Below are 24,495 nucleotides of genomic sequence, written 5' to 3' on the forward strand. Positions count from 1 at the left end.
AGAAAGGAAAAAAATTATTCCTGAACTACAAAAAAGACACGAGTCTTTTTACCAAGTTTCACATCTAATGAATGGAGACACACATCAAGACATAACTTCTTTGTATTTTTTTTAATCGAACTAGTGGGGAGAAAATCCCATGAGCACTCAGATACTATTTAAAAACTACCCACAAAAGAAAAAAAGTCAACTCTACATCAAGCTTCTCCTTTACAACATCAAAAACTAGAGGTCAAGTTTACAGCTTTTGGATGAGAAAATACAGTGACAGAAATGTTCTTCAACATTCAGGCTTTAAAACTCTACCAGTGCACCCATCCCTGCAAAGTAGACCAGAGAAAAACAAATAAATAAAATAGAGATAATGCAAGATTGAAGAAGGCAATATACAAGTAAGTGGTGGTAATAAAAACAGTAATATTTAGACTATGGTTTCATAGTTTTTGTTAAAGTAATTTTGAAACCAAATGCAAATATAAGAACAATTCTTGCCAAAAATACTGTATCATGGAAAAGTAAATAAAGCCTAATTATCTTCTACTGGATTTAATATTCCTGGTCATTTTAACAAAAGCTAGAAGAGGGAAAGTAGCAGAGGCTAATTTATAATCTAGTTTGAATCAGAGAGGGTTCCCAGGAGCACCATTTATCTAAGTTCTTGCAGAATGTCTAGATGATAAAAAGGAGAAGATTGTTCTTAACATAGGGAACATGTAAATGGAAGTCCAGGACATTAACAGAGAAATACATGTTCAATTGCTTTTTTAAAGAGATAAGGTAGTAATAAAAGACTAAGATATAAAATTTGAAAATCAGTATAGGAAAGAAAAACATAAAGAGAAAATTATGAGCCACGTGGGTGGCTCAGTCTGATTTCAGCTAAGCATCTGACTTCAGCTAAGGTCGTGATCTCACAGCTCATGAGTTTGAGCCCCACATCGGGATCTGTGCTGACAGCTCAGAGCGTAGAACCTGCTTCAGATTCTGTGTCTCCCTCTCTCTCCCTGCCCCTCCCCTGCTCATTCTCTCTCTCTCTCTCTCTCTCTCTCTCTCTCTCAAAAATATTAAAAAAAAATTTTTAGTTATGAGATGAATGCTTTTTTATTTTATTATTTTTTTAGATTTTTTAAATTTTATTTTTTTTAATTTACATTCAAGTTAGTTATCATATAGTGCATAAAAATTTTTTTAAAGAGAAAATCATTATGGAATCATAGAGAAGCAGAAAACATAAAACAAGATGAAAGAAGTAATGTTCACAAATAATTTATCACAATAAATATTAATGGGTTAAACCTCCCCCATTAACAAAGACTCTGAAATGGAATCAGATTGAAAATCCAGATTGTGTATGTTTATTAGATAAGTACCTAAAACAGCATGGCATGAAAAGGTTAAAATAAAAAGATGTACAAAGTTGTAACTTGCAGGATAAAACAGAAAGCACAGGGATAGTAACACTAACATTAAAGAACTCAAGGCAAGAAGTATTTAATGGCACGAGGTTGTGTATGTATCTGTTGCTGTTTCCTTGGTATAAAATGGGGGAAGTAATAAGAGATAATAAGAAAATAATGGAGAATATTATAAGTCCCATAAGAATACTAAGTGAGATGTTGTTTAAAAGTATTTAGAACAATTCTGCCTGGCACATAGAAAGAGTTAAATAAATGATGGTGTAGAACTTAAGAGACATCGTTAACCAGTGTCTTCAAAATTCCCTCATACCACACCTTTGCTCTCTCTACAACCCTACTATAGTCTGTCATTATACTTCTGCTGGATTACAGAAATAATCCCCTAACTGCCCTCCCTGTCTCCAGTCCCACACACTTCAGTCCACCCTGCACAGATTAATCCTCTTAGAACACTATTTTTAGTATGTCACTCTTTGGCTCTAAGGTTATACCCAAGAAGAAATCCAAACTTTCCAGCCTGTTATTCCAAGCTCTCTACAATCCTCCGTGATCCTACCTTTATTTACAGGCTTATGTTGTATATTTTCCATATGAACTCTCTGGGAACATTCACCTTTCCAATAGCCCCGAAACACATTTTAATCACTTCTGTCTCTGCGTCTTTCTTTGTTCACACTTGAAAGCTCCTTACATTTATCTCCAGGTTGGCCTTCTCTTCTGCCAACCAACCCCAGTCCCAGTCTCTCTCTAAAGGGGGAGTCTAGCCTGTTCCACAAAGAAACTTTCCTCTTCCGATGACTCAAGAAATTCGGTCCTATATTCTACCACTTAAATAAATCCTCCCTTCGATCGTTCCTTACCATAGATCATCAAATTTAAGACTGCTGATTATATGATAAATCATTATTGTATGCACAAGAAAGAAAAACGATGTGTCAATTACCATGTGACAGTCCATTGATTTTTAAGAGGCATTACTTCTTTGGTGATAGTGCAAAATGGGAAAATGTGCATCTTAGGCTGAGTAAAATATGGTAGGTGTTTCAGTCATTCATTCAATAAATATTTTCTTACTGCCTACCGTATGCTCAGCATTGCACAGATGGTGTCGCCAAACAGTACCTCGCAAGGCACATACGTTCAAATTTATACTCTTTGCACACGTCCTTTACCACCCCCTGCTCCCCAAAAAGTCCCAGGCCAAGCAAATGAACACAGAGGATTATTACTGTGCGTTGTTTGCACTGCTTTATAAAATTACTGACTTCCCAGATATTTTGAATAACAGACCAGCAGATCCTTGTCTCCTGTTCATTTCAGATTTCTGGATTTTACTGCTTTAGAACCCACCCTGGAATCCATGATGGCCACCAGGCGGGGGGCGGGGGGCGGGGTGGTGGTGGGGAGGGCAGACATCCAAGGATTCTGGAGAGGTTGCAGGATATCACTCTGGGAAGCTCCTACTCTTGGAGCATATTCCTTGGAGAGTTGAGTGGGGAAGAGGGCCGCCTGGCAGCCGACAATCCTCATTCAGTCAATCCGCAAACTTGTAAAGAGATTTATAGTGTGTGAGGCTCAGCGTGAGACATACATTAGAGCACATGCAAAGAGGGGTATGCTCTGAAATGAATACAGTGCTCTCTCAAATGAAGCCAGCCCTTTAGGGGACTTCTGTACTTTCAGTTCTGTCTCGTTTTCTTTTTTGATGTTCATTACCACCCAGTGAAATAGCCAGGCCACATCTCACTAGTCCCATTTTACAGTGATGAAAGTGAGGCCCAGAGAGGTTCAGAGAACTGCCCAAACTCAAGTGGCTGAAAAGGTTTCCCAAATTGTAATTCACAAATGACAGCTCTTGACTGTAAATCTAATGCTCTTTGCCAGATTATACATGTAGAGAGTTAGGGATACCAATGGGGTGAGTGGATTTTCAGATAATTCCACAAGTCCTGATGGGATTCCAGAAACATCACCCCCATCCCCTGCCAACAAACACAAAAATCAAAGAACCATGCCAAAGAGTACCGACTGAATCGAACGTCTGAAGGTCCAAATATGAATGACGCATAGAAGGTCTGTGCAAACCAAATTAGCAATGGAAGGTGACGGGAAAATTTCAAACGTCCCCATGTTCTGTTTAACCCTCTGCTCTTGTCTGTGGCTTGGTCCTGACCGAAGAGCTCCAGATGGAATGGACAGTGTCTGGGGCCAGGCTTTGGGGTGTGCTTTGACGGTAAGTTGGCATCTCGCCAGGCTGGGCCTTGACCATGTCCTCCACCCCCCCGTGATCCTGGCCCACGTTGGCTGGCTGAATTATTTAAATATTGTCCATTACTAGTTAATAGACACAACATATTGAAAGTTTTACAATCAAATATTTATGCTGCTAGAAAACATTTTACATTATCTTTAAACAGCCATGTCATCTATTTATTTTCATTCTGTGATCTTTCTGTTTTGTATCAGAATTGGAGAATTTAGCCTATTTACGCCGAAGTAAATATTATGATGAAAACATTGGATAGCTCAAAAGTAGACTTTAGTAAAGTGCAGAAGTATTTTTTGTTAGGGTCAATTGCACAACATCTCTTGCATGGAAATACATTAAGAAATTTCCTTGGGATGCTTGAAACATGGAGATTAATATTTCATGGCTAGACATTGCCTCGACCTGCCTTTGGTCCCCCTTGATGGAGCATCCTGACCCTTCTAGCCATTCATCCCTTTTCCGACCTGGAGAGAAATGCTTCTAGGGCACAGAGAGGGCATTTGCACGTGACTCTGGTCAAGGAAGTACATTTCATACCTAATCTTGGGCTGCAAGTAAGCGTTATTACCTCTAAAGTTACCATGGTCTGAAGCCATCTGTTCGGGAATCAAAGGCCACACACCCCTCAGCTTGGCCTCCTCTCTTTCTGCCAGATGCTCCTACCTTCTGAATGCTTCTCCCTAACTCTGTCCTGATTTGCTGCTTTATTAGGCCTCCAAAGCTAGTGACCCATGTTTCAGGGCCAACTTACCTCTGCCCCTAGAGAGGGACCAGCCAGTAAATTCTTCCCATCGCTGAGTCAGAAAAAAGACCTTCCTTGAATATCAAGTGGTGTGTGTGTGTGTGTGTGTGTGTGTGTGTGTGTGTGTGTGTGTTTTCCATGTCATTTTCAAAGAACACTCTCAAAGGCACAAGAAAGGTGCCAGACCATCAAAGGGCCAGAAAGCACCAACTTTATGATGAGCCTTGACTCCCCGTGTCTGACTCTTGGCATTCAAGAGCGAATTTCAGCCCCTAAATTGGCCCTTTCGGACCCTACTCCTTGAGTGTCACTTCTTCACCCATATCTGATTTCTCAAGCTCAGGCTGAACTCCCAATCAGAGTGATAGCTGCCTCACACCTCACTTTGGAGTCTCAGTTACCTGCAGACTTTCCAGGAACCTCACCAGACTTGAAGAGGGTGTAGGGAGAATGAGGCCCATGTCAGAATCTATGCCACATTCCCAGAAGCCTTCTAACCTCCTTGCATGTCAGCTCCTTCCCCTAAAGAAAGAAGGAAGCTGTATAGGTCTTAGGATTGCTACATGAGGAATAGATAAGAATTTATATGTCCGTGTATGTATTATGTGTAAAGTGCCTCATGCTATGTTTGGTCCAGAGTGCGTACTCGTCAATTAAGTAGCAGTAAGTATGACCATTACTATTTGTGCGCAGATGCCCTGATTTCCTCAAAGACCTCTCAGGTCTTGATTTCCCCTGTTGCTCTCCCATGTGAATATGGATTTCCCCCAGTCATTATCTGAACATCAGCTCTCAGTCGTGCTTCCTAACTACAAGAAGTCACGGGAGATAGGACGTGTCAAAGAACAAGACAATAGAGAAACACAGGGGGAAATGAAGGGTAGAAAATCCATGCTTTAGAGGAAATTACTCATTGTGTTAAAAATACATACATACCCAGCAGGGGTGCCTGGGTGGCTCAGTCAGTTAGCATCAGACTCATGATTTCAGCTCAGGTCATGATCTCACAGTTCAGGAGTTCAAGCCCTGCATCAGGCTCTGTGCTGACAGCTTGAAGCCTGTTTGAGATTCTCTCTCTCTCTCTGTCTCTCTCCCCCCCACCTCTGCTCCTCACACACTCTCGTGTGTGTGCTCTCTGTCTCTCTCTCTTAAAAAAAAAAATTTATACCCAGCAAATATACAGTAAAAGAAGAGGAGTGCCTTTCTACAGATAAGACAGGATACAAATAAGACAGGAACTCAAGAACTGGTAAGGGCAGACCTGTGCCACAGAAACCCTGTTTCAAGTCCCCATATGAGGACCCAGAGAAGGTCCATTTCCAGGGATCTCAGCTTCCTTGTCTGTAGAATGAGACATTCCATCCAGATTCGTTCAACAAATACTTAGCAACCATTTATGGACTGTGTACTACGTACAAAGAACAGTTCTAGGCACTGGGGTTCCTCTGGGGGCACAGGAGAGACAAGATTCTTGCTCACATTCCCGTAGTGGAGACCAAAAAAAAAAAAAAAAGCCACTAAATAAGATCATTTCGGTAAATGATAAGAGACAAAGAAAACAGAACCGAGAAATTCATAGAGTGTGTTTGGAAGGAGTGGGCTACTTAAAAAGGTCGGAGAAAGCCTTTCTGTGAAACTGATACTCCCGTGAATGGAGCCCAGGCATGCACAGCTCGGGTGGGAGGGGGCTCCAGGCAGTGAAGACAGCCGATGAGTGTGGGTGGGTGTGGGAAGGAGGGCAGTCCTGTGTAATTGAAGGACAGTCAACTGAGCGAGCCTGGGGTGAGGTTGGGGGGTAGGCAGGTACCACACTTCGGGGGACCTGAAAGCTAGCCATGTGCAGAAGGCACATGAAAATCTGGCGAATGAAGAAGACGTCAATCAAAGGCATATTTACAACGATGTGGGTGTGGTAGAGGAACCACAAAGCACAGAAAATACCCGAAGGGAAAGGAATGGCAGGACACTTTGACCACCTCCGGTGCTGGGGGCAGAGTGGGGAGCAGTTCCCAGGACCCAAGGGAGGCAGCTGAATGAAAAACACCTCCTAGAAAGAGCTGTGGCCTTCATTCGATGGATGCTGTTGGGGTCAGGGGGACCCTGGGAAACCAGTACCCTGACCACGCTCTCCCACCTCCCTCCTACCCATACCCAAGCTCCCCATTGGCTGAACATGCCTGCAAGTGGGGGGCAAAGGAGCCTATTAATGCTGGCCATATTGGTGCACCTGCCTCAAAGCCTCCAGAGTCAAGGGTGGGACAGGAAGAAGGTGTAAGATCCAGAGAGGAGAGAAAAGAAGCCATCAGAAGACATCCAGAATAGCCACGAGAAGGTGTTTGGTTTTATGCTGAGGGCATCAGGAAGCCGCTGGAGAGTTCTGAGCAAGGGAGCACTCTAAACGGATTTATAGTAAAATGATCACCCTGACTTCCGTGTAGAGAGCAGAGTTTTAAAGGGGCAAGAGTGGAAGTTGGGGAGACTCTGTAGGAGGTTATTAACACCGTCCAAGCAAGAAATGCGTGTTGGTATGACCACGCATGATGGTTGAAGATAAAGAAAAAGGAATGGATTTACTATAGACATTGGAAAAAACTTTCTAGAACAACAAACAATTTCCATCATTGGCAAGAGCTAAAGGTGATCCTTCTACAAACCTAATGGGCAATAAAAACGTACGTATATTGTCACTGCTCTGGATTCAGCACCAGTGGCAACTAATGTTGCTTTTACAGTGCAAAGTGCATTAAGATCAACTTACCCACCCTCTGCTGTTTTTATTTATAAGAAGGAGAGAGAAAATAAGGAATTTTCCAAGCCTGGCGTGTAGAAAAAAATGATTTGTCTAGTCGACCCGATAAATAACAAATAGTAAAGGCTTCTAGTTTTATGGTTGGCGTTATTATAAAGAACATGCTGTACTTATTATCTGGCTAAAGGGGGTTCATGCTGTATGATGTTGAAGTGAGTTATAATCTTTAATAAACAAATGTCAGAAATTTTTAAATTCCACAGTCATGAATGCCTTGCAGAATGGTTGTCTTATTTTTCCTGTCTCTCTCTTTGGTGACTCTTCCATCGGACGTTAGAAATGCTTTTGCTGTGTTCCCAGATGTGGTATTGCTTCCAGCTAAAGATCTGAGGGCCATTTCTAACAATCCATGAACATCCCCTCAAGGATCAGGCCACCCCAGTGATGAGCAGCTTAAAGGCTGGTGTCACAATACCAATCCCAAGCCTCTAATTCACTCCTGGGAAGTCCCAGTGTCCCATAAATAAATCTGAGGAGGCTATTAAAATCATATCCTTATGTAAGATAGGCCTAGCATGGAAGGTGATCAGAGACCGAAGAACATTGTGGAAGGTTTGTTTGATCATTCTGCACACATTAGGATTGCTGAGGAAATTGATCATCTTTGCAAAATGTACATATACAGATCACAACTCCTAGTATTGTAAAAAAATAAAGATCGTGGAGCTCCTGGATGACTCAGTCGGCGGAGGGTATGACTTCAGCTCAGGTCATGATCTCGCAGTCCATGGGTTTGAGCCCCATGTTGGGCTCTGTGCTGACGGCTCAGAGCCTGGAGCCTGCTGTGGATTCTGTGTCTCCCTCTCTCTCTCTCTCTCTCTCTCTCTCTCTCTCTCTGTGCCTCCCCTGCTCATAGTCTGTCTCTCTCTCTCTCTCTCTCTCTCTCTCTCTCTCTGTGCCTCCCCTGCTCATAGTCTGTCTGTCTCTCTCTCTCTCTCTCTCTCTCTCTCTCAAAATAAATAATAAATAAAATAAATAAATAAATAAATAAATAAATAAATAAAACATTTTTTAAAATTTTAAATAAAAGATGTATATGTGAGTACCTCTGACATGACTGAGGTCAAATAACAGCCCCGTCACTTACCCAGCTGGATGATTTTGGTCGAACTGCTTTACTTCTCTAAGCAAGGCTACCCATCTAGGAGGCACAGGGTCTCTGGGGGAAATATTTTGTGTGTCAGCCTGTCAATGTAAATAACTTGAGTCCCTCAACATCAGCATGTCAGCATGATTCTAGCAGCCTATTAACACTTACCAGTCGGGAGAAATGATCAGCTCACCAGGCTGTCCTGCCAGAGTCAGGGCTGGTCACAGGGCCAAGGACAACTCATTAAGCTCCATTGCTGAAGCTCATTTGGGCATCTGGTCAACCCCACCACGCACTGGAAGGTTAGAGAACACCTCAGGAAGAGAAACAGAGACCAGGGAGGGGGCCCACCCAGTCTGACTTGGGCGCAGAGCTCTTAGCCCAGGTGGCACTGTTGACCTCTATAGCTCCTTGGAACCGCAAGAAGACTTAGAAAATTTCAAGGGAGTTACTCCAAAGCAAAGCACATCCCCGACATGTGGCATCCGGGATAGAGCCCCTCGTCTAAGGATGGCACTCTTTCTGAATTTCAGTTTCCCTCTCTCTAAAATGGGCATAAAAATGTTACCTACTTCCCAAGGTTATTGTGTGTGTTAAATGAGATAACAAAACCATCCACTTGATGGTAGCTAATGTTGTCACGGACTCGTATGTACATATAAATACACTACATAAATATGCATGTTACAGCCCAGATTCAGCAAACTTTTTCATGATAGGTTATGTCTATCAGCATCTAACACGTGGCTCTATTTTCTGGCAGGTGCAGTGGTGTGTCTGTCTTCAAAACTGCCAATCGGCAAACCCAAATACAGCAGCAACAGCAAAAAAAAAAAAAAGAGAGACACAAAACCTTTAGAAACATTCGTTCTAGCTTCTCAAAGCTCTACTCAAGTAGGTATCAGTCTACAGGGTCTGTTTCTCCTTTTCCAACAGGGCAAAAACAAAACTTGCAAAGTCTAAATACCTTAACACTGAAAACCTCTTGTTTCTATGATTATAATTAAGTCAAGCATGGATCATTCCACATTGATGTTGCCAGTGGAATCTTTAGAAAAACCTCAGATGCGAACCAATGCAAACCTGTGAGTTGGGGTTTGCCCCCCACCTGTAGTACCACACCCAGCCTGGAGGCACTGAGTTCTTCCGAGGAAAGTCTGGTCTCATGTCACTGGGGGCCGTGTCAAGGATGTTGACCCTGCCCCTCCTTTGGAATCGCTCTGGCTATTTCTACGACAGAAAATGATTCTCTCCCAAAGGACCACCATTCACAGATGCTAATAGGGTAGCATTGGTAGAGCTCTTTAAAATATATGATGTGCTTCTCGCGGTGCCTGGGTGGCTCAGTCTGTTAAGTGACCGACTTCGGCTCAGGTCATGATCTTGTGGTTCGTGAGTTTGAGCCCCACGTCAGGCTCTGTGCTGACAGCTCAGAGCCTGGAACCTGCTTCGGATCCTGTGTCTCCCTCTCTCTCTGCTCCTCCCCCACTCATGCTTTGTCTCTCTCTCTCTCTCTCTCAAAAAAAAATACATAAATAAAATATATGATGTGCTTCTCTGCACTTTAGTCTTGCCTGGGTTGGTTGATGCCTACGCACCATTGTTATCACCACCACCATTGTGGTCACCATCATAGCTCTCCTTTTTTGGGAGCCTCCCATGTGCCAGGCTTTGTCCTGAGAACATTATATGTATTTATCTGTTGAATCCTCCTCCTAACTTTACAACCTAGGTATCCTCATCTTCCAGACAAGGAAACTGAGACATAAAGAACAGAGCCCAAGGTCACACAGGTAGGAAAAGGTAGAGCCAAGGAATGACACTCAGGCATCTGACTCCAGAACCCACGTCCTTTGCCTTAAGTAGCCGCCATGCTGCTACTACCCCTGAACACAAGAGGAAGAATTTCACTGCCAATGGCTCCATGTTTCCATAAACTTCTTTCCAAACTCAACCCCTCAGCCGACGTGTAAACTTTATTGAATCTTTTAGGATTCTCCTTTGGTGGCTTTTAACACATTTTCTGCCAAGCACACTAAAAGATACTCCAGCCCCCATGTCTGGAAAGCCTGAGACACAGTTACCATTGTTTCGCTTTAGGTGATAATATAACAAAACACTGGTTTTGTGTATACGCCAGTGAGCATGAGGTAGTTGTGTTTTTTTTTTAACGTTTTTATTTATTTTTGAGAGAGAAAGAGCATGAGCAGGGGAGGGGCAGAGAGAAAGGGAGACACAGAAGCCACAGCAAGCTCCAGGCTCTGAGCTGTCAGCACAGAGCCCAACACAGGGCTCAAACTCATGAGCCATGAGATCATGACCTGAGCCGAAGTCGGACGCTTAACCGACTGAGCCACCCAGGCACAAACTACCCCCCCCCTTTCTTTTTAATGGAATGGATCAGTACCAAGGTCAGTTGGTAATAAAGAATTTTCCAGAAGAAAAACAGGAATTGGCAATGCACTGTAAGAAAATACGGCATGAGCCAGGAAGCAACATAGAGATGTTTACATTTTCCCTGACATGAATACTGACCACCCAGGGGAATTAAAAAAACAAACAAACAAACAAACAAAAAAACACCTGTCGAAGGCAGGGCATGGGAGACCCAGAGAGAGAAGCAGAAGCAGGTCTCTGAGTCAACTGTCAAAGCAGAGGCGGCATAAGACCCTGAAAAGAGCAGTCACACCGAAGCCTGGAGCCCCCCCAAGTCCTAGTCCTAGCTTCGCCTCTACCTGGAGTGTTAACCTCTGGTGAATCAGGGGTCCCTGTCTTCCAAGTCAGGTCGTCCAGCTGCCACTGTCTTCAACGCCTCACAGGATTGCTATGAGCATCGCAAAGCGAAATACACACCAAGGAGCTTCAAAACAGGTAAGAGTACCTATGAATGGAAGCATGGGAATAGTACAGTTGTAAAACAGAAAAATCTTAGCGGGGAGGGGTGGCAAAGAAGTGGAGCACAGAGGACTTTTAGAGCAGTGAAACTGTTGTGTAAGATACTGTAATGGTGGGTCGTGTTGTGATACATTCTTCCAAACCCATGGAAGGTGCAACCCCAGAAGTGAATTATAATGGAAACTCTGGGGGCGCCTGGGTGGTTCACTTGGTTGAGCACTGACTTTGGCTCAGGTCATGATCTCACGGTTCCTGAGTTCAAGCCCCGCATCAGGCTCTGTGCCAACAGCTCAGAGCCTGGTGCCTGCTTTTGATTCTATGTCTCCCTCTCTCTCTCTCTCTCTCTCTGCCCCTCCCCCGCTCCCGCTGTGTCTCTCTTTCAAAACTAAATATTAAAAAAATTTAAAAACAAAAACAAAAAAATAATGTGAACTCTGGATTTTGGGGGATCTTGAGGTATCCACATAGGTTCATCAATTGGACCACTCTGCTGGGGGCAAGAAGTATACTGGATATCTCTGTGCCTTCCTTTCAATGTTGCTGGGAACCCAGAACTGCTCTAAAAAAAGATAGTCTTGATTTAAAAAGAAAAATCTTACGAGAAGAGCCAGACTAAGGTTGCAACCCCTGTCTTAACACCACGTGGGTTTCAGTCTGTGAGATGCCTCTGTCAGTTTCCATAAAACTGACCTATCCATTCAACGTGTGTTTGTCATAAGGATTTTTGCTTCCCCCTTGGCTGAATTGAATGATTTTTTTTTTAATTTCTTTTAACTGAACGCTGGGGTTCATGGGACAAGCCGAGGGTATTGCTGGGTAACAAGGCTCCCGCTCTGAATTTCCTTTACTGTTATCATAGCTGGTTTTAATAACACTTGAAATTTTTCCCTTTTCAGGCGTTCTCATTGGGAAAGCACTAGTTTTAATAGTCAGATGTCAGTGTTAGTTAACCTGTTCTAACTCCCTGCGTGAGCCCTGGTGTTCTCAGAGGGACACTCCAGACAGTCTCCCCTAGAACTCTCCTGCCTCATTCACAGCCCTCGAAACATGGGACGAGGTATAGAAGGGTTTTGGAAAGCTCTGGAGTGATTGCGGCTCAGTGGGGAGTACGGCTGTCCTCCCCACCCCCGCCCTGGGTAATGCTTGACCATTCCTTGGCCATAATAGGCGGCCCAGGTTAAGGAGGCATGTGTGATTTGCCAGGTCATCCGAAGCAGGTCGAGGATTTATGGGGTTTCCATTCTGTTTTCTGGGGAGCGGGGGAGACGGCAGGAGAGCTGAGTAAAGTGAGGAGTTAGGAAAACAGAATGTGATTAGTTGCCAAAAAAAAAAAAAAGAGGGGGGTGTTGGAAGAAAAGCAAAGCTCCCAGATCAGACCAAATGAACCCAGACTTGGTTCCGTCATCTCTGGAAAACGTGAATGGAGTGACTCAGAATCAAACAGTCCCGAAACCCCAGGCATCACTTCACCCACCCCTGTTGCAATTACTGCCCGAAAGCCACCAGCTAAGACACCTTGGTAAGTATAAAGAATAATAAGGTGTCACCGAAGCCCTCAAGAAATTTATAAACTCTTTGAAGAAGGGAAGATAAAAAAAAAATAAGAAGAAACACTACTCTCTTCTAGAATCATTCATCACAAATTATGTCGAAGGGCAGCTAGGAAACTAGCAACATGAAATTGAAACGGAAAATAGATAGTGGGTTTGGACATGAATGAAGACAATACGTCTGTCCCCCAGTGGCCTATACACTAGTGGAAGGATTTTCGTGTTAAAAAATAATGGACAATACTCCTCGACAAGTGTAATAATAGAAGGACACACAACATAGGAAATCAGCACTCTGCCTGAGTTTTCAAGGAAGGTTTTCTGAATACGGTCAAGTGTGAGTTGGGTTGTGAGGTATAAGTAGGATGTCTCAACACAGAGAAAAGAAGGCATTCTTGGGGGAAAAAAGAAACATCGTAGGGAAATAAAAACAGAGAAAAGCCTCAGTGTTTGGAAAATTATTTGTCCTTGCTGGTATATACAGGATAATATGGGGAGAAAGGCAGGAAATAAAGTAGAAGTTGATGGGGCCGAATAACATGGAGTTTTCTATGTCATTCTTACGAGTGTGGACAGGGGTTCCTGGCTGGCTCGGTTGGTTGAGCATCTGATTCTTGATTTTGGCTCAGGTCATGATCCCAGGGTCGTGGGATCAAGCCCTGTGCTGGACTCTGAGTGTAGCACCTGCTTAAGATTCTCTCTCTCTCTCTCTCTCTCTCTCTCTCTCCACCCCTCCCCGTTCCTCTTCCCCCCACTTCTAAAATAAAAACTAAAAATAAAAGTATGGACATTCTTTGGCACTAGGCAGCCAAAGAAAGATTCAGGCAGGAAGCAAAGTGATCCTGCTTAGGATTTAGAGACATCACTTTGATGACAACAGGGAAGACAAGTTGGAGCTGGGAAGGACTGGGAGCCCAAAGACCACTCGAGAGACACTTGGAATAAACCAGAAGGAATGCAAGGAGGGCTGGAAGTAAGGAAGAGGTGTTGGGAACAAATTAAAGGGGTGGATTCGAGAGGAATTCAGGAGAATGGATGTGGCATGGTGACAGGTTGATGATGGACAGAATGCAGGAGAGGAGAATGCGGGTGCTCTCCCAAGCCGGAGACTAGGTGAATACTTTGCCAATCCGTTTCACAGGAAGTGCAGGAAAAGGGGCAGGTTTGTAGGGACACTTGGTGAGAGGAAGTGGTAAGTGTAGGTGTTGTACCTGTTGGCTTTGAAAAGCTTTTGGGAAAGTCCAGTGGAGAAAGCATTTGGTATGAGTCTAGAGCACAAGGGAACAATTTCAGGCAGACATACAGATGTGCCAGGTCATCCTGGTGAGGGGATTTGCTAAGAAGGCAAGAGCCAGGCATCCTGAGGCCAACACAAGTGAGCCTCAGGGGGAGTGGCAGAGAGAGAGGGAGAGAGAGAATCCCAGGCAGGCTCCACACTGTCAGCACAGAGCCTGACACTGGGCTCAAACTCACCAACTGCGAGATCATGACCGGAGCCAAAGTCGGACGCTTAATCGACTGAGCCACCCCGGAAGGAGTTTTAAAAGAAAGGAAAGGATCAACAGTGTCCAACCCCCAAGAGAATCTAGAAGCACAAAGACAAATAAGTGTCTGCTGGACAAAAAGGTAATTTATTCACCATCTTGTGCCCTCAAAGTACAGAAAAAAAGTGGAAGGGATTGGAAGAATTGGCAACAAGCAAATTCCATCTACCCAATAGTGAAGGGCAACCTTGAGTCCCGTTCTGTCGACACTCCCCCCCCCCCCCCCGCTCCCGTATTCTCCAGGACAAGCAAGTTACCACGGTCCGGCGGGCCTCTTGGACATACCCTGGACCTCAAGGACACAGTCATTGCCTAAATTCATTGCAAACTCGCTTAAGCAATACGAACACCATCGGAATGCACATTCCTTATTTCTGATCCGTGCTGCTTCCCCTCCCTCTCAATAGTCCCAGCAGCAAGGAAGGAGCCCAAGAAGAGGAAATGCACGGATGCATGACTTTTTAACGCAGTGACCCTGCCCTCTAGTGAATGTGGCCCGACCCAGTGGCTTGAAACCGCAATGATATTACATTGCATTCCCTTTCCGCAGCTAGGCGCTGGGACGGAGACTTGCAAAGCGAGAGGGAAAGGGTGGGAAGCGTTGCTGGCAGGCAGGGGAAGAGGGAGCTATGACAGATTCCTTTCTTTCTTTCTTTCTTTCTTTCTTTCTTTCTTTCTTTCTTTCATTGCAGCATTATTATTTTTTATATATAACTTATTGCCAAATTGGTTCCCATACAACACCCAGTGCTCATCCCAACAGGTGCCTCCTCAATGCCCATCACCCACTTTCAACCAAGACTACTTTCTTCACGTTGAACTTAACGCCTTTGTTTCAATGAGGCAAAAGTCCTTTCCCATTCGCCTTTGTGAAAGAACCTGGGTTATATTAATAGAGTGGCTCACAGGCGTTCTGAGACTCTCTCTCTCTCTCTCTCTCTCTCTCTCTCTCTCATTCTCTCAAAGTAAATAAGCATTAAAAAAAATAAGTCAAAAGTCACCATCACATATCCAATTTTGTGCTCATTTTTAAAAGCTCTCCATCCCCCAATGTGTAAGGCCCGGGTCCCACCCTGAACCTGACCCTCATTGGCTCATACTGTTTTAAGACTTCGTTTTTTGGTTTTGGGGTTTTTTGGGGTTTTTTTTTTTCGTTTTGGGTTTTTTTTTTGTAACTACTAATAGTCATTCGCACTTTTAGAAACCAAATACATGGGATATTTTACCCCTGGTTTTCAGTTTGTTTGGATATCTGGAGGGAATGGCAGCAAGGGTCTGTCTGGCCGCAGTCAAGCAGAGCTGGGTCACAGCTGCCCCATTTGGACAAGACCTGTGGGTCCAGTCGGCCACAGACACAGCCCTCTCCCCACCTGCCACATTCTCTCTTATCCGGGGTCCTATCGTGTGAGTCTGCAAACCTGTGTTTATGCTGTGTGTGACCAGAGCACCTGCCGAAGCGGCTTGCACAGATCCCTACGCGTGTTTGCAATGAACGAATCGAAGATGAACAGATGCTCCCTGAAGTCACTCGTCAGACACGTGAAAGACAAAAAGAGAAAACAGACAAGATGTGATACCAGGAACAAGGCGCTGAGGACATGAAGATGAGGAGGTCCAAGGGGACAGTGGTGACCTTGGGTGGGTGAGGGGATTTGCTAAGAAGGGAAGAACCAGCCATCCTGAGGCCAACACAAATGAGCTGTCCCTTTGCATACCACTGCATGCCCTGTGACCCAGCCCCTGACTCCAAGTAGCCCTGTGAGGAGGTCCTTACAGGGTCAGGGTTCAAGCTGACAGTCCTGAGCTGTGCTCTGGACTCATGCCTATAGACACAACCACTCCCAATTGGCCAAAGGCCCAGGACCACAGTTGGGAAAGGCAGAATGCTCAAGTGACCCTCAGTGCGTTATACCTGGCATAATCATCTTCCCTCCGAATGGAGGGGCTGGTGGATGTGACAGATGACATTGCCGTGGTCACGTTATATGGCAAAAGCGAAGGGGTTTTACAGATATCATTAAGGTTCCTGAATGGTAGGACTTGGAGTTTATCAAAAGGGAGATTATCCTGGGTGGGTCTGGCCTAATCAGGGGAGTCCTTGAAAAGGGTCTTTCCTGAAAGAGGGAGAGTCTGCTGCTGGCCTTGACAGAGCAAGCCGTGAGGAGTTCCAGAGCTTTAAGGAGCTGAATTCTACCAACAGAACTGGTAGAATTGGGATTGGAGAGGACACAACCCCAGCCAGCACCTTGACCGCAGCCCTGTGAAATCCTGAGCAAAGGGCCGGCTAAGCCATATCCAGAATCCTGACCCACGGAAATCATGAGATAAAAAGAAAAAACGTGAGTGCTGTTTTAAGCCGCTACACCTGTGCTCATTTGTTACGCAGCCATAGGTAATTCCAGGCAAAGGAAAGGAAAGCCATAGCAAAGGGGTTCAGGATTGCTTGGAATCATCGAGAATGATCAGGAGGGTAAAGGGAGGGACCAGAAACGCCGTGGGGGATTGTTCTGGGCACCCCCAATGTCCTACTTCATTTAAACGTCCCAGCTCTTCTGGAATGAAGTATTCCCAGCTTCCTCTTACAGAAGAGGCCGACGTCTCAGAGGACTTCAGTAACTCACGCCGGGTCATGGAGGTAGCTCAGAGTCAAATAAAGTCAAACAAAGGTTTGACTTTGCAGTTTGCTCACGTCTCTCCTCCGCCTGACATCACAGGCTCACTCTAGGCCTCAGGAGAGAAGCCAGAGGGTAGCAAGGCACGGGACAGGTGCCCCCGAGGTAGTCAAATGGTAGGACAGAGCGGGGTGGGGGGGGGCATCATTGCTGTGGCAGTCTGTTCTCACAGCCGCCTTGGAGATCTGTTTGCTTTGGGAACCTCCTCTCCAAATTCCACTTTTTTTTTTTCCACACGCTCAGAAATGCTTGCATGAAGAGGAGGAAGGATGAGCTTCGATACAAGCATATTTATATCCAGAGATATTCCACACCGGAGGGGGCATAAATCTCAGAGGGCAGACGTCAGCAGCTCTGTGCTGTGATGGGAAAATTGAGGGCCTCGGTTACCAGCATTTCCCAAACTCACTCAAAAAAGAAACCATGCTCCCCTCCACACACACACACACACACACACACACACACACACACACACACAGGAGTCAGGCCTGCAGAGGGAAAACAATGTATTCTGTCCAACTCCCCTAGGTCATGCAGACCCTTCCATCCAATGCTGGCTTCAGCTGTTTTCCTCACAACTTTCGCTGAAAAATAATTCTCTGCCAAGCTGCATGGACCTCTTCTCAGCCCTCCAGCCCTCCGGATAAAAATCTGTTTGGCTTTTTTTTTTTTCCCCCTTTTCTTTTTCTTTCTCTACTGGATTATCTTGCAATATTCCCCCATGTCGTTAATCTCTTCCCCGAAGAGCACCTCTCCGCCACGGGCATCTGGAAGTTGCTGGAGTTAGCTTCTAAGTTTCCAAACCCCACCCCCTTGACTTCTTTCCTTTGGAGACCAGGAGCCTGGGGCTTGACTGAGGGCAGGAACCTGCTGGTAGGGAGAGGGGTTCCCCCTCCCCGCTGTTCACACCTTCATCCCCTAGTGTGACTATTTTAACACTGCCGGGCAAAGGGCGATGACATAAGTAACAGATGGAATTAAGGCTGGCAATAAGCTGACCTTACACTAAGGTTTAGCCGGGTGGACCCAGGGGAATCACAAGCGTCCTTCCAATGCGGAAGAGGGAGGCAGAAGAGGGGGAGGGGTGGAGATCAGAGCCACCCCCCACCCCCCACCCCCAATCAGAGCTTGCCCCCACCACCACTGGTTCTGGAGAGGAAAGGAGGGGGCCATGAGCAGAAGAACACGGATGGCCTCTAGAACCCGGAACCGGACTCAGAAACAGTTTCTCCTGGATCCTCCAGAGGGGGATACTGATAATACCTATTAATACTGGCTTCTAGCCCCTGAGAACCCGTCTCCAGCTTCTGCCCTCCAGCACGGCGAGGTAATAAACTTGGGTCCTCTGGATCCACTAAACTCAAGGTAACTCATTTCTGCAGGCCTAGGAAAGTGACACACTCTGGAAATGTGACACAGTCAAGATCCTCTTGGGCATCTCCTCGGCCTGTCAACAGCCCTCCGTGGCCGGGACACCACTCCCAATGGGAACACGAGTGGGATTGCGCTGCGTCCTTGCTGACACAGGAATTGAACGGCCTGTCTCAAGAAGACTGATTGACACAAAAGACTGGTCAGATCCAAGATGGCAAGGATCAGAGAATTCCCGCAGAGGTCTAAGTTCAAGGCACTAGAAGGTGTCCCAGGAGCCACCTGTCACCCTCTGACCTTTTAAGGGTTGAGTTCTCCTGAGCCAAAAGCGGTTACGTATGCGATAGAGGAGGCGTGGGGCCCACACGGACGTAAGGCTGCGAATAAATCCAACCCAAGGTTAGGTATATAAACACAGCTTGGTTTTTATTTTCCACGCCACCACCTACTAAGCGAACTTCTTGAGAGCAGGGCTTTCGTGTTACTTCTCGATGAGCCTTCTTTGCTGACTAGGAGCAAATGCAGATCACGTAGAGCATCTAACGCCTGGCGCATTCTAGATGTCCAATAACTCCGTTTGGGGTCCGGGATGGATTTCCCCGCTAAGGAGGGACTCATTCATAGGAAAAGCCTTGAGCCTTTTCAAGCTAAAGCCGAACCACAGCTCCTGAGACGATCCCTCCTTGAGTCCCGCCCTACTGGGGCCCCAAAGGGTATTCAGCCAACCCTTGCGTCTCCTCCCCCGACCCCCAGACGGAGGGTCTTGAGTCCCGGGGCTGGATGTGCGCATCCACCGGATCAGGCTGGCCCCGAAAGCGCATATCCCGGGGAAATTAAAGGCTTTCCACTCTCTCCGTGGACGCTCGTCTTGGCGGCGCAGACAGAACGTGGGAGCGCGATGCGCCCGAGCCTGCTGGGCTCCAGGCGCGCGGGCGCCTCCTTCCCGCCGGGGACTCGCACCCACCCCGCGCGCCCCTGCGCCCCTGCCTCAGCGCGCCACCCCCTTGCCCCTGCGCGCCGCCCACCCGCTGCCAGCCCGGACCCCGTGCGCCCCTGCGCCCTTGCTCCTGCGCGCCGCCCACCCACCGCCTGTTTCGGTTCCTGCGCCCCTGCCTCTGCGCACCACCCCTCTTGCCCCTGCGCTCCGCCCACCCGCCGCCTGCCTGGGCCCTTCGCCCCTGCCCCTGTACGCCGCCTGTCTGGACCCCACGCGCCCCTGCCCCTGCGCGCCGTCCACCCGCCGCCTGTCTTGACCCCGCGCGCCCCTGCGTCCCTCCCCCTGTGCGCCGTCCACCCGCCGCCTGCCGGGACCCCGCGTGCCCCTACCCCAGCGCACCGCCCCCCTTCCATGCGCCGCCCACCCGCCGCCGGCCCGGACCCCGCGCGCCCGCGGCTCCCCCGGCGGCCGCCGGCCCCGCTCGCCGCGCCTGATTGGCCGAGCCGCTGTCAGTAGTAAAAAAGTATCAGATGGCAAACTTGGGCCCTTCATAAAGGCGTGGTGGCGATACTCCGCGATCGCTGTCAGCCTATGACATCAGCGGGGCACGCCTGGGATGCCGCCGCTCCCGGCCGGACTCGGTGGAGGAGGAGGGTCCCGCCGGCTCAGAGGCAGTTAGCCCCGCGCGGCGAGGGGGGAGCCGCCAGCCTTCCGGGGACACCGCTCTCGGCCGCTGGCTGCCACTGTCCTCCTGCCCAGGGGCGCTCCCGGAGAGGTGGATGAATTCTGGGTTGTTAGCTGCGCTCCGCTGGGCTCCGGGAGCCCGTTCCTGGTGGAAAACAGGGGGCGTCTGGCAGAGGGACCAGCGGCTCGTGGACACTCAACATGACGCTCCTGGGGTCTGAGCATTCCTTGCTGATTAGGAGCAAATTCAGATCAGGTAGGGCTAAGGCGTTTAGCGTTCCTTATTGCCTTTCCTCTCCGGCAGCTCCCACGTCTAGACTGCTTTCCATCCAGTGTTTCGAAGCCCGCCGTGGCTACTCTCACTCTGTCCCACCCACCCCAGGCACATTTTTGAAACTGGAGACTTTTATTTGACTTTGGAGTTTGGGGGAGGGGTGGGGGAACTTTAAGGTCTTCCGTTTTAAATGCTTTGAGTTGTTGGGTGTGATTTTTGTTTGTGAAAAGGCCAATTCTGTGTTTATCTTTTCTGTATCCGTGAGCAGAACCTTTGGAGGGGTCCATCTGAAAGGAACAACTTTGGAGATGAACAAATAAGGGCTCCCAAGCGTGAGCGCCGCATAATATCAGTTGTAATTGCTGAGGAGATGAACCTGATTCTGTGTATTAATAGACACCGGGTCACTGAAAATGTAGCTAATCCAAACAAATGTATTTCCCAAAAAAAGTCACTTGGGGGAAGTAAAAATAGCAAATTTGGAGCACACCAAGTATTTGAGATGACATCACTGTAGGGGGAAAAAAAAAAAAAAGGTCCAGTGCCACAAATACTTTTTTTTCCCCCCAAACCATCGGATATTTATAAATGGAGAATTCCGCCCCCCCCCCCCTCCAAATTTCCGTGTTAGCGGCGCACAGAGAAACTTTTCAAAGGACGCCGAGTGACGGTGAGTGGAAGGGACAGCCGGGAAGTCTTAGCCGCTGGCCTTGAAGGGTTGGTTTGGGTTCCCATGGAAGGTATCGACGTGTGGGTGTCCGCGCAGCACGATGTGGAATCTCGGTTTTATAAAAGTGGTAATAAACCACCCCACGCAGGGCAGAGTTCCCGCTTAGAAGGTGGATTCCTTAATGAGCACTCCTAAGCCAACACTCGGGGTAACAGGTGTTAGCACGTTGCTGTAGTCGGCTAAGTTTTCTGCAGCTTTTCCAAATGGGGGCCACTCGGTGCTTCACCTGGGATTCGTGTTTCGAAGACGAGAAGCAGGGGGTGGGGGAAAGTGAAGGGTCATCTGTGACTCCCTTAGACCCTCCCGGCCCTTAGAGGCCTGGGGGCCCCACAGGAGGTTTTTGTAAATGGCTGTGTAACTGCGGAAGGGACAGGACCGCTCGAGAGCTTGTGTGGCCACAAGCCTCAGTACCCTGATGCTCCGGGCTCCGGCAGGCGCCGGGTCCCTCGGTGGATTAAGGCCCTCGTCTCCCTTCCCTGGCGAGGTGCGCTGGTTGGTCTGCTAATCCGCTGGACCTGGCCACTGCTCGGTGATACGGTCAAAACCGCAAGGCAACACCGCCACCTTTCTGAAAAAGAGAGTATGCAGCTTTGTTTTTGCAAGAAGCTGTTAAACTCTTGATTTCAGATGCCTGCGCCCTTCCCAATTTCGCGTTGCGGTGGGGGGTGGGCAGGGGAGGGGCTGGTTTGTCTCTAAAAGGAGTTGAAGTACGTGATGGTAGAATTGCAAAAGGGACTTAGGGAACTCGTCAAGGAACCCTTCCTAGGGGTGAAAGTGCAGACGAGAGGGAAGACCATGTGAGCCAGGCGCCTAATTCCTGTTTTAGTGGCTCAGTGGAGTCCTGGCGTTTCCCAGGTAGATCCTGGAGCTTCTGAGGACTCCAGTCCCCACCTCCCTTTCTCTTTTTCCTTCCTTTCTTTTTCTTTTGTTTCCTTTTCTTTTGTTTTAAAGCTTTGGCTTTTGTGTCACTGGAAGGGTAGCTTCGGGAGAACATGATACCAATGCAGATACGGGGCACAGCAAACCTGGGGTCTGGAAATGGACAAAGCGGGTTTGGTCCTCGAAGGTGCAAGGGGTTGATAAGCCCCTGAAAGACAGAGAAGAAAAACAAGCAGCACGTGAAACTAAATGAATGAGGTGTTGCAGACCATGATTATTCTTCCTGGATATAATGACGGTCATAGCTCCCCCCCCCCACAGATGTCTGGTAGGCAGGGTGCGCTTCCCAAGAGAACTGGGTTTATTTTGTAGCCGGCGATGGACAGGGTGGCCTCTTCTCTGTTTTGATTTCTCTCCGGTGCGTTTTCTCGGTGTGCTTTTTTTTTTTCTTGTTTCATGAGCTCCTCAGGTTTGCTTGGAGGGTAGACGGCGGTGATACGTATTGAATAAAAACTATTTCAAGGGAGAAATGCGGCTAGATTGTTCTCTGATCACAGCAAAACGCTTTCTCTGATCACAGCAAGGGTCGTGGGGCTGTTTATAAGTAAACAGATCACTGTTTTTGACTCTGAAACGGACGTGTGTGCAGCCCACTTCGTTGGAGTCACCTCGTTATGAAGTACAAAATCACCCTTACCACAGCAGGAAACTAGGACGTTTTTACATGTATTAACATATTTAATGATACAAACTCATCGTATTTGAGAGGACGAGGGGTCTCGTGGTTGAGTGTGTGCACTACACACTCACTGACTCCACCAGAGATGGTCTGGAGCCAAACTAGCTGGGTTTTTAGCAGGCCGTTTCTACTTTCCAGCGGTATCACCTTGACCTTAGGTACATTGCATGATTCTCTCCGCCTCAATTTGCTTCATCTGAACGATAAGGATGATGACAGGGTTGGAGTCAGGATTCAATGTGATAATAGAAGCAGATCATTTTTTAAATGCCTGGTATTTGGTTAAACCCTCAACAAATACTGTCCTGTTTTTACAGAGCGCCATCCTGGGTCCGTGACTTGCCTTGAGTCTCCGTAACTTAATCCGTTAATGTCCAAGTTGGACGAGGTGATCGCACAGACCCTCTCCTCACATTTTAGGGTTCTATGTAAAACACACAAAGACTGGGAACAAGCAAAATTGCGATTGGGCTGTGTAGCTGTTGGACGTAAATGGTAGACCGTTTCTATAACCACAGTAGGTAGTAGTACTTTCAGACCGGTCACGTTTTTACCTTCTAAAACATTCTGTGTTGTTTGGTCAACATCTGTAATCAGGATCCCTGTCAGTGGTTTTCTTTCACACCGGAGTTTTTGTGTCAACAAAAGCCGAGGACTCCTGCGTATGTGTGTATGCTCACGTGCGCACATACACGCACCACGCACAAAGGATCAAAAGGAGAGAGGTCTGCGTGCCTGGGTGGCTCCGTCGGTTAAGTGGCCGACTTCTCGGCTCAGGTCGTGATCTCGCAGTTCGTGAGTTCAAGCCCCGCGACGGGCTCTGTGCTGACAGCTCAGAGCCTGGAGCCTGCTTCGGATTCTGTGTCTCTCCCTCTCGCTCTCTCTGCCCCTCCCTTGCTCACGCTTTTTCTCTCTCTCTCTCTCAAAAATGAATAAATGTTAAGAAACTAAAAAAAGAGTGGTCCATTTATGGATCCCCCTTCAAAAAGAACTACATTTCTTTTGCTTTTTTTTTCTCCTCTTCCAACTCAAAAAAGTCCATGCCAAGGCAGACTCCAGTATCCACCATGATCTTGCCTCCTTCCCCTGCAAATTTAGGGCAGGTTTAATAAATAAGAATACAGGATGCCCAGTTAAATTTCAGATAAACAATGCTTAGCTCTCTAGCAGATTGCAAAACAAGGGGCATACTCTTACCTGAAGTGCAAATCGAGCCAGGCATTCTGTATTTCATCTGGCAACCCTGCCTTCAACCTGAGCGGCGTCCAGGCACAGGCATCCCGGGTCTGCGGTCCAAGTCTTGTCATCCTTGGCTGCTGTCCTTCTGGAAAACGCAGTGCACCCCTCACCAGGACACCACGGTCATCCTTTAGATCACCTTAAAGGACAACGGATTCACACTTCTGGCTAGATCCTTCCCATCCCTACAATCCCTCTCCTATGAATCGAGGAAATTGAGTGAAGATGTTGGCCCTGAAGGTGTTTACCATATTGGACACCACTGAAGAAATTGTCGCCATGAGCTCAAGAGACGCTCATCAGGCTCTGGTCCCGCCTTCATCATTAATTAGTTTTGTAGCCTAGAAGAAATAATTTAACCTAGGGAAGTGCCTAATTGCATATTATGGTATATATAATTTATATATGTGTATAAATTTGTATATATACACATATAAATATATATATGTATACATATATGTATATGTATATATGTATACATATATATGTATACATATATGTATACATGTATACATATATATGTATGTATATATGTATACATATATACGTATACATATATGTATGTATATATATGTATACATATATATGTATATATATAATTGACCTTTTTAAACTTCATTTTCGTCATCCACAAAAGAGGATTTTTGACTGGT

At 46.8% G+C, this 24,495-nt stretch overlaps 1 protein-coding gene and 1 long non-coding RNA gene across 5 annotated transcripts in view; both read left to right on the forward strand.

Moving 5' to 3' along the window:
• LOC109494198 overlaps positions 1-9,734 on the forward strand; it is an 89,308-nt gene extending 79,574 nt beyond the window's left edge. Inside the window, exon 3 of the long non-coding RNA XR_002148850.3 lies at positions 9,092-9,734. This is a non-coding gene — a long non-coding RNA (uncharacterized LOC109494198). The remainder of the gene's footprint in view (positions 1-9,091) is intronic.
• A 10,026-nt stretch (positions 9,735-19,760) lies between these two features.
• Positions 19,761-24,495, forward strand: part of MYOCD (myocardin) — a 112,621-nt gene continuing 107,886 nt past the window's right edge. For 2 of the 4 annotated variants that reach the window (XM_006939797.5, XM_011288833.4), the window contains exon 1: positions 19,761-20,237. In XM_006939797.5, the coding sequence (XP_006939859.3) occupies positions 20,183-20,237 (55 nt within the window). In that variant the 5' untranslated portion in view covers positions 19,761-20,182. The remainder of the gene's footprint in view (positions 20,238-24,495) is intronic. The other 2 variants (XM_019817188.3, XM_045044235.1) reach the window with 2 other exon arrangements.

The sequence above is a fragment of the Felis catus genome, chromosome E1 (assembly GCF_018350175.1).
Source record: "Felis catus isolate Fca126 chromosome E1, F.catus_Fca126_mat1.0, whole genome shotgun sequence".
In the NCBI taxonomy this organism is placed as follows: Eukaryota; Metazoa; Chordata; class Mammalia; order Carnivora; family Felidae; genus Felis; species Felis catus.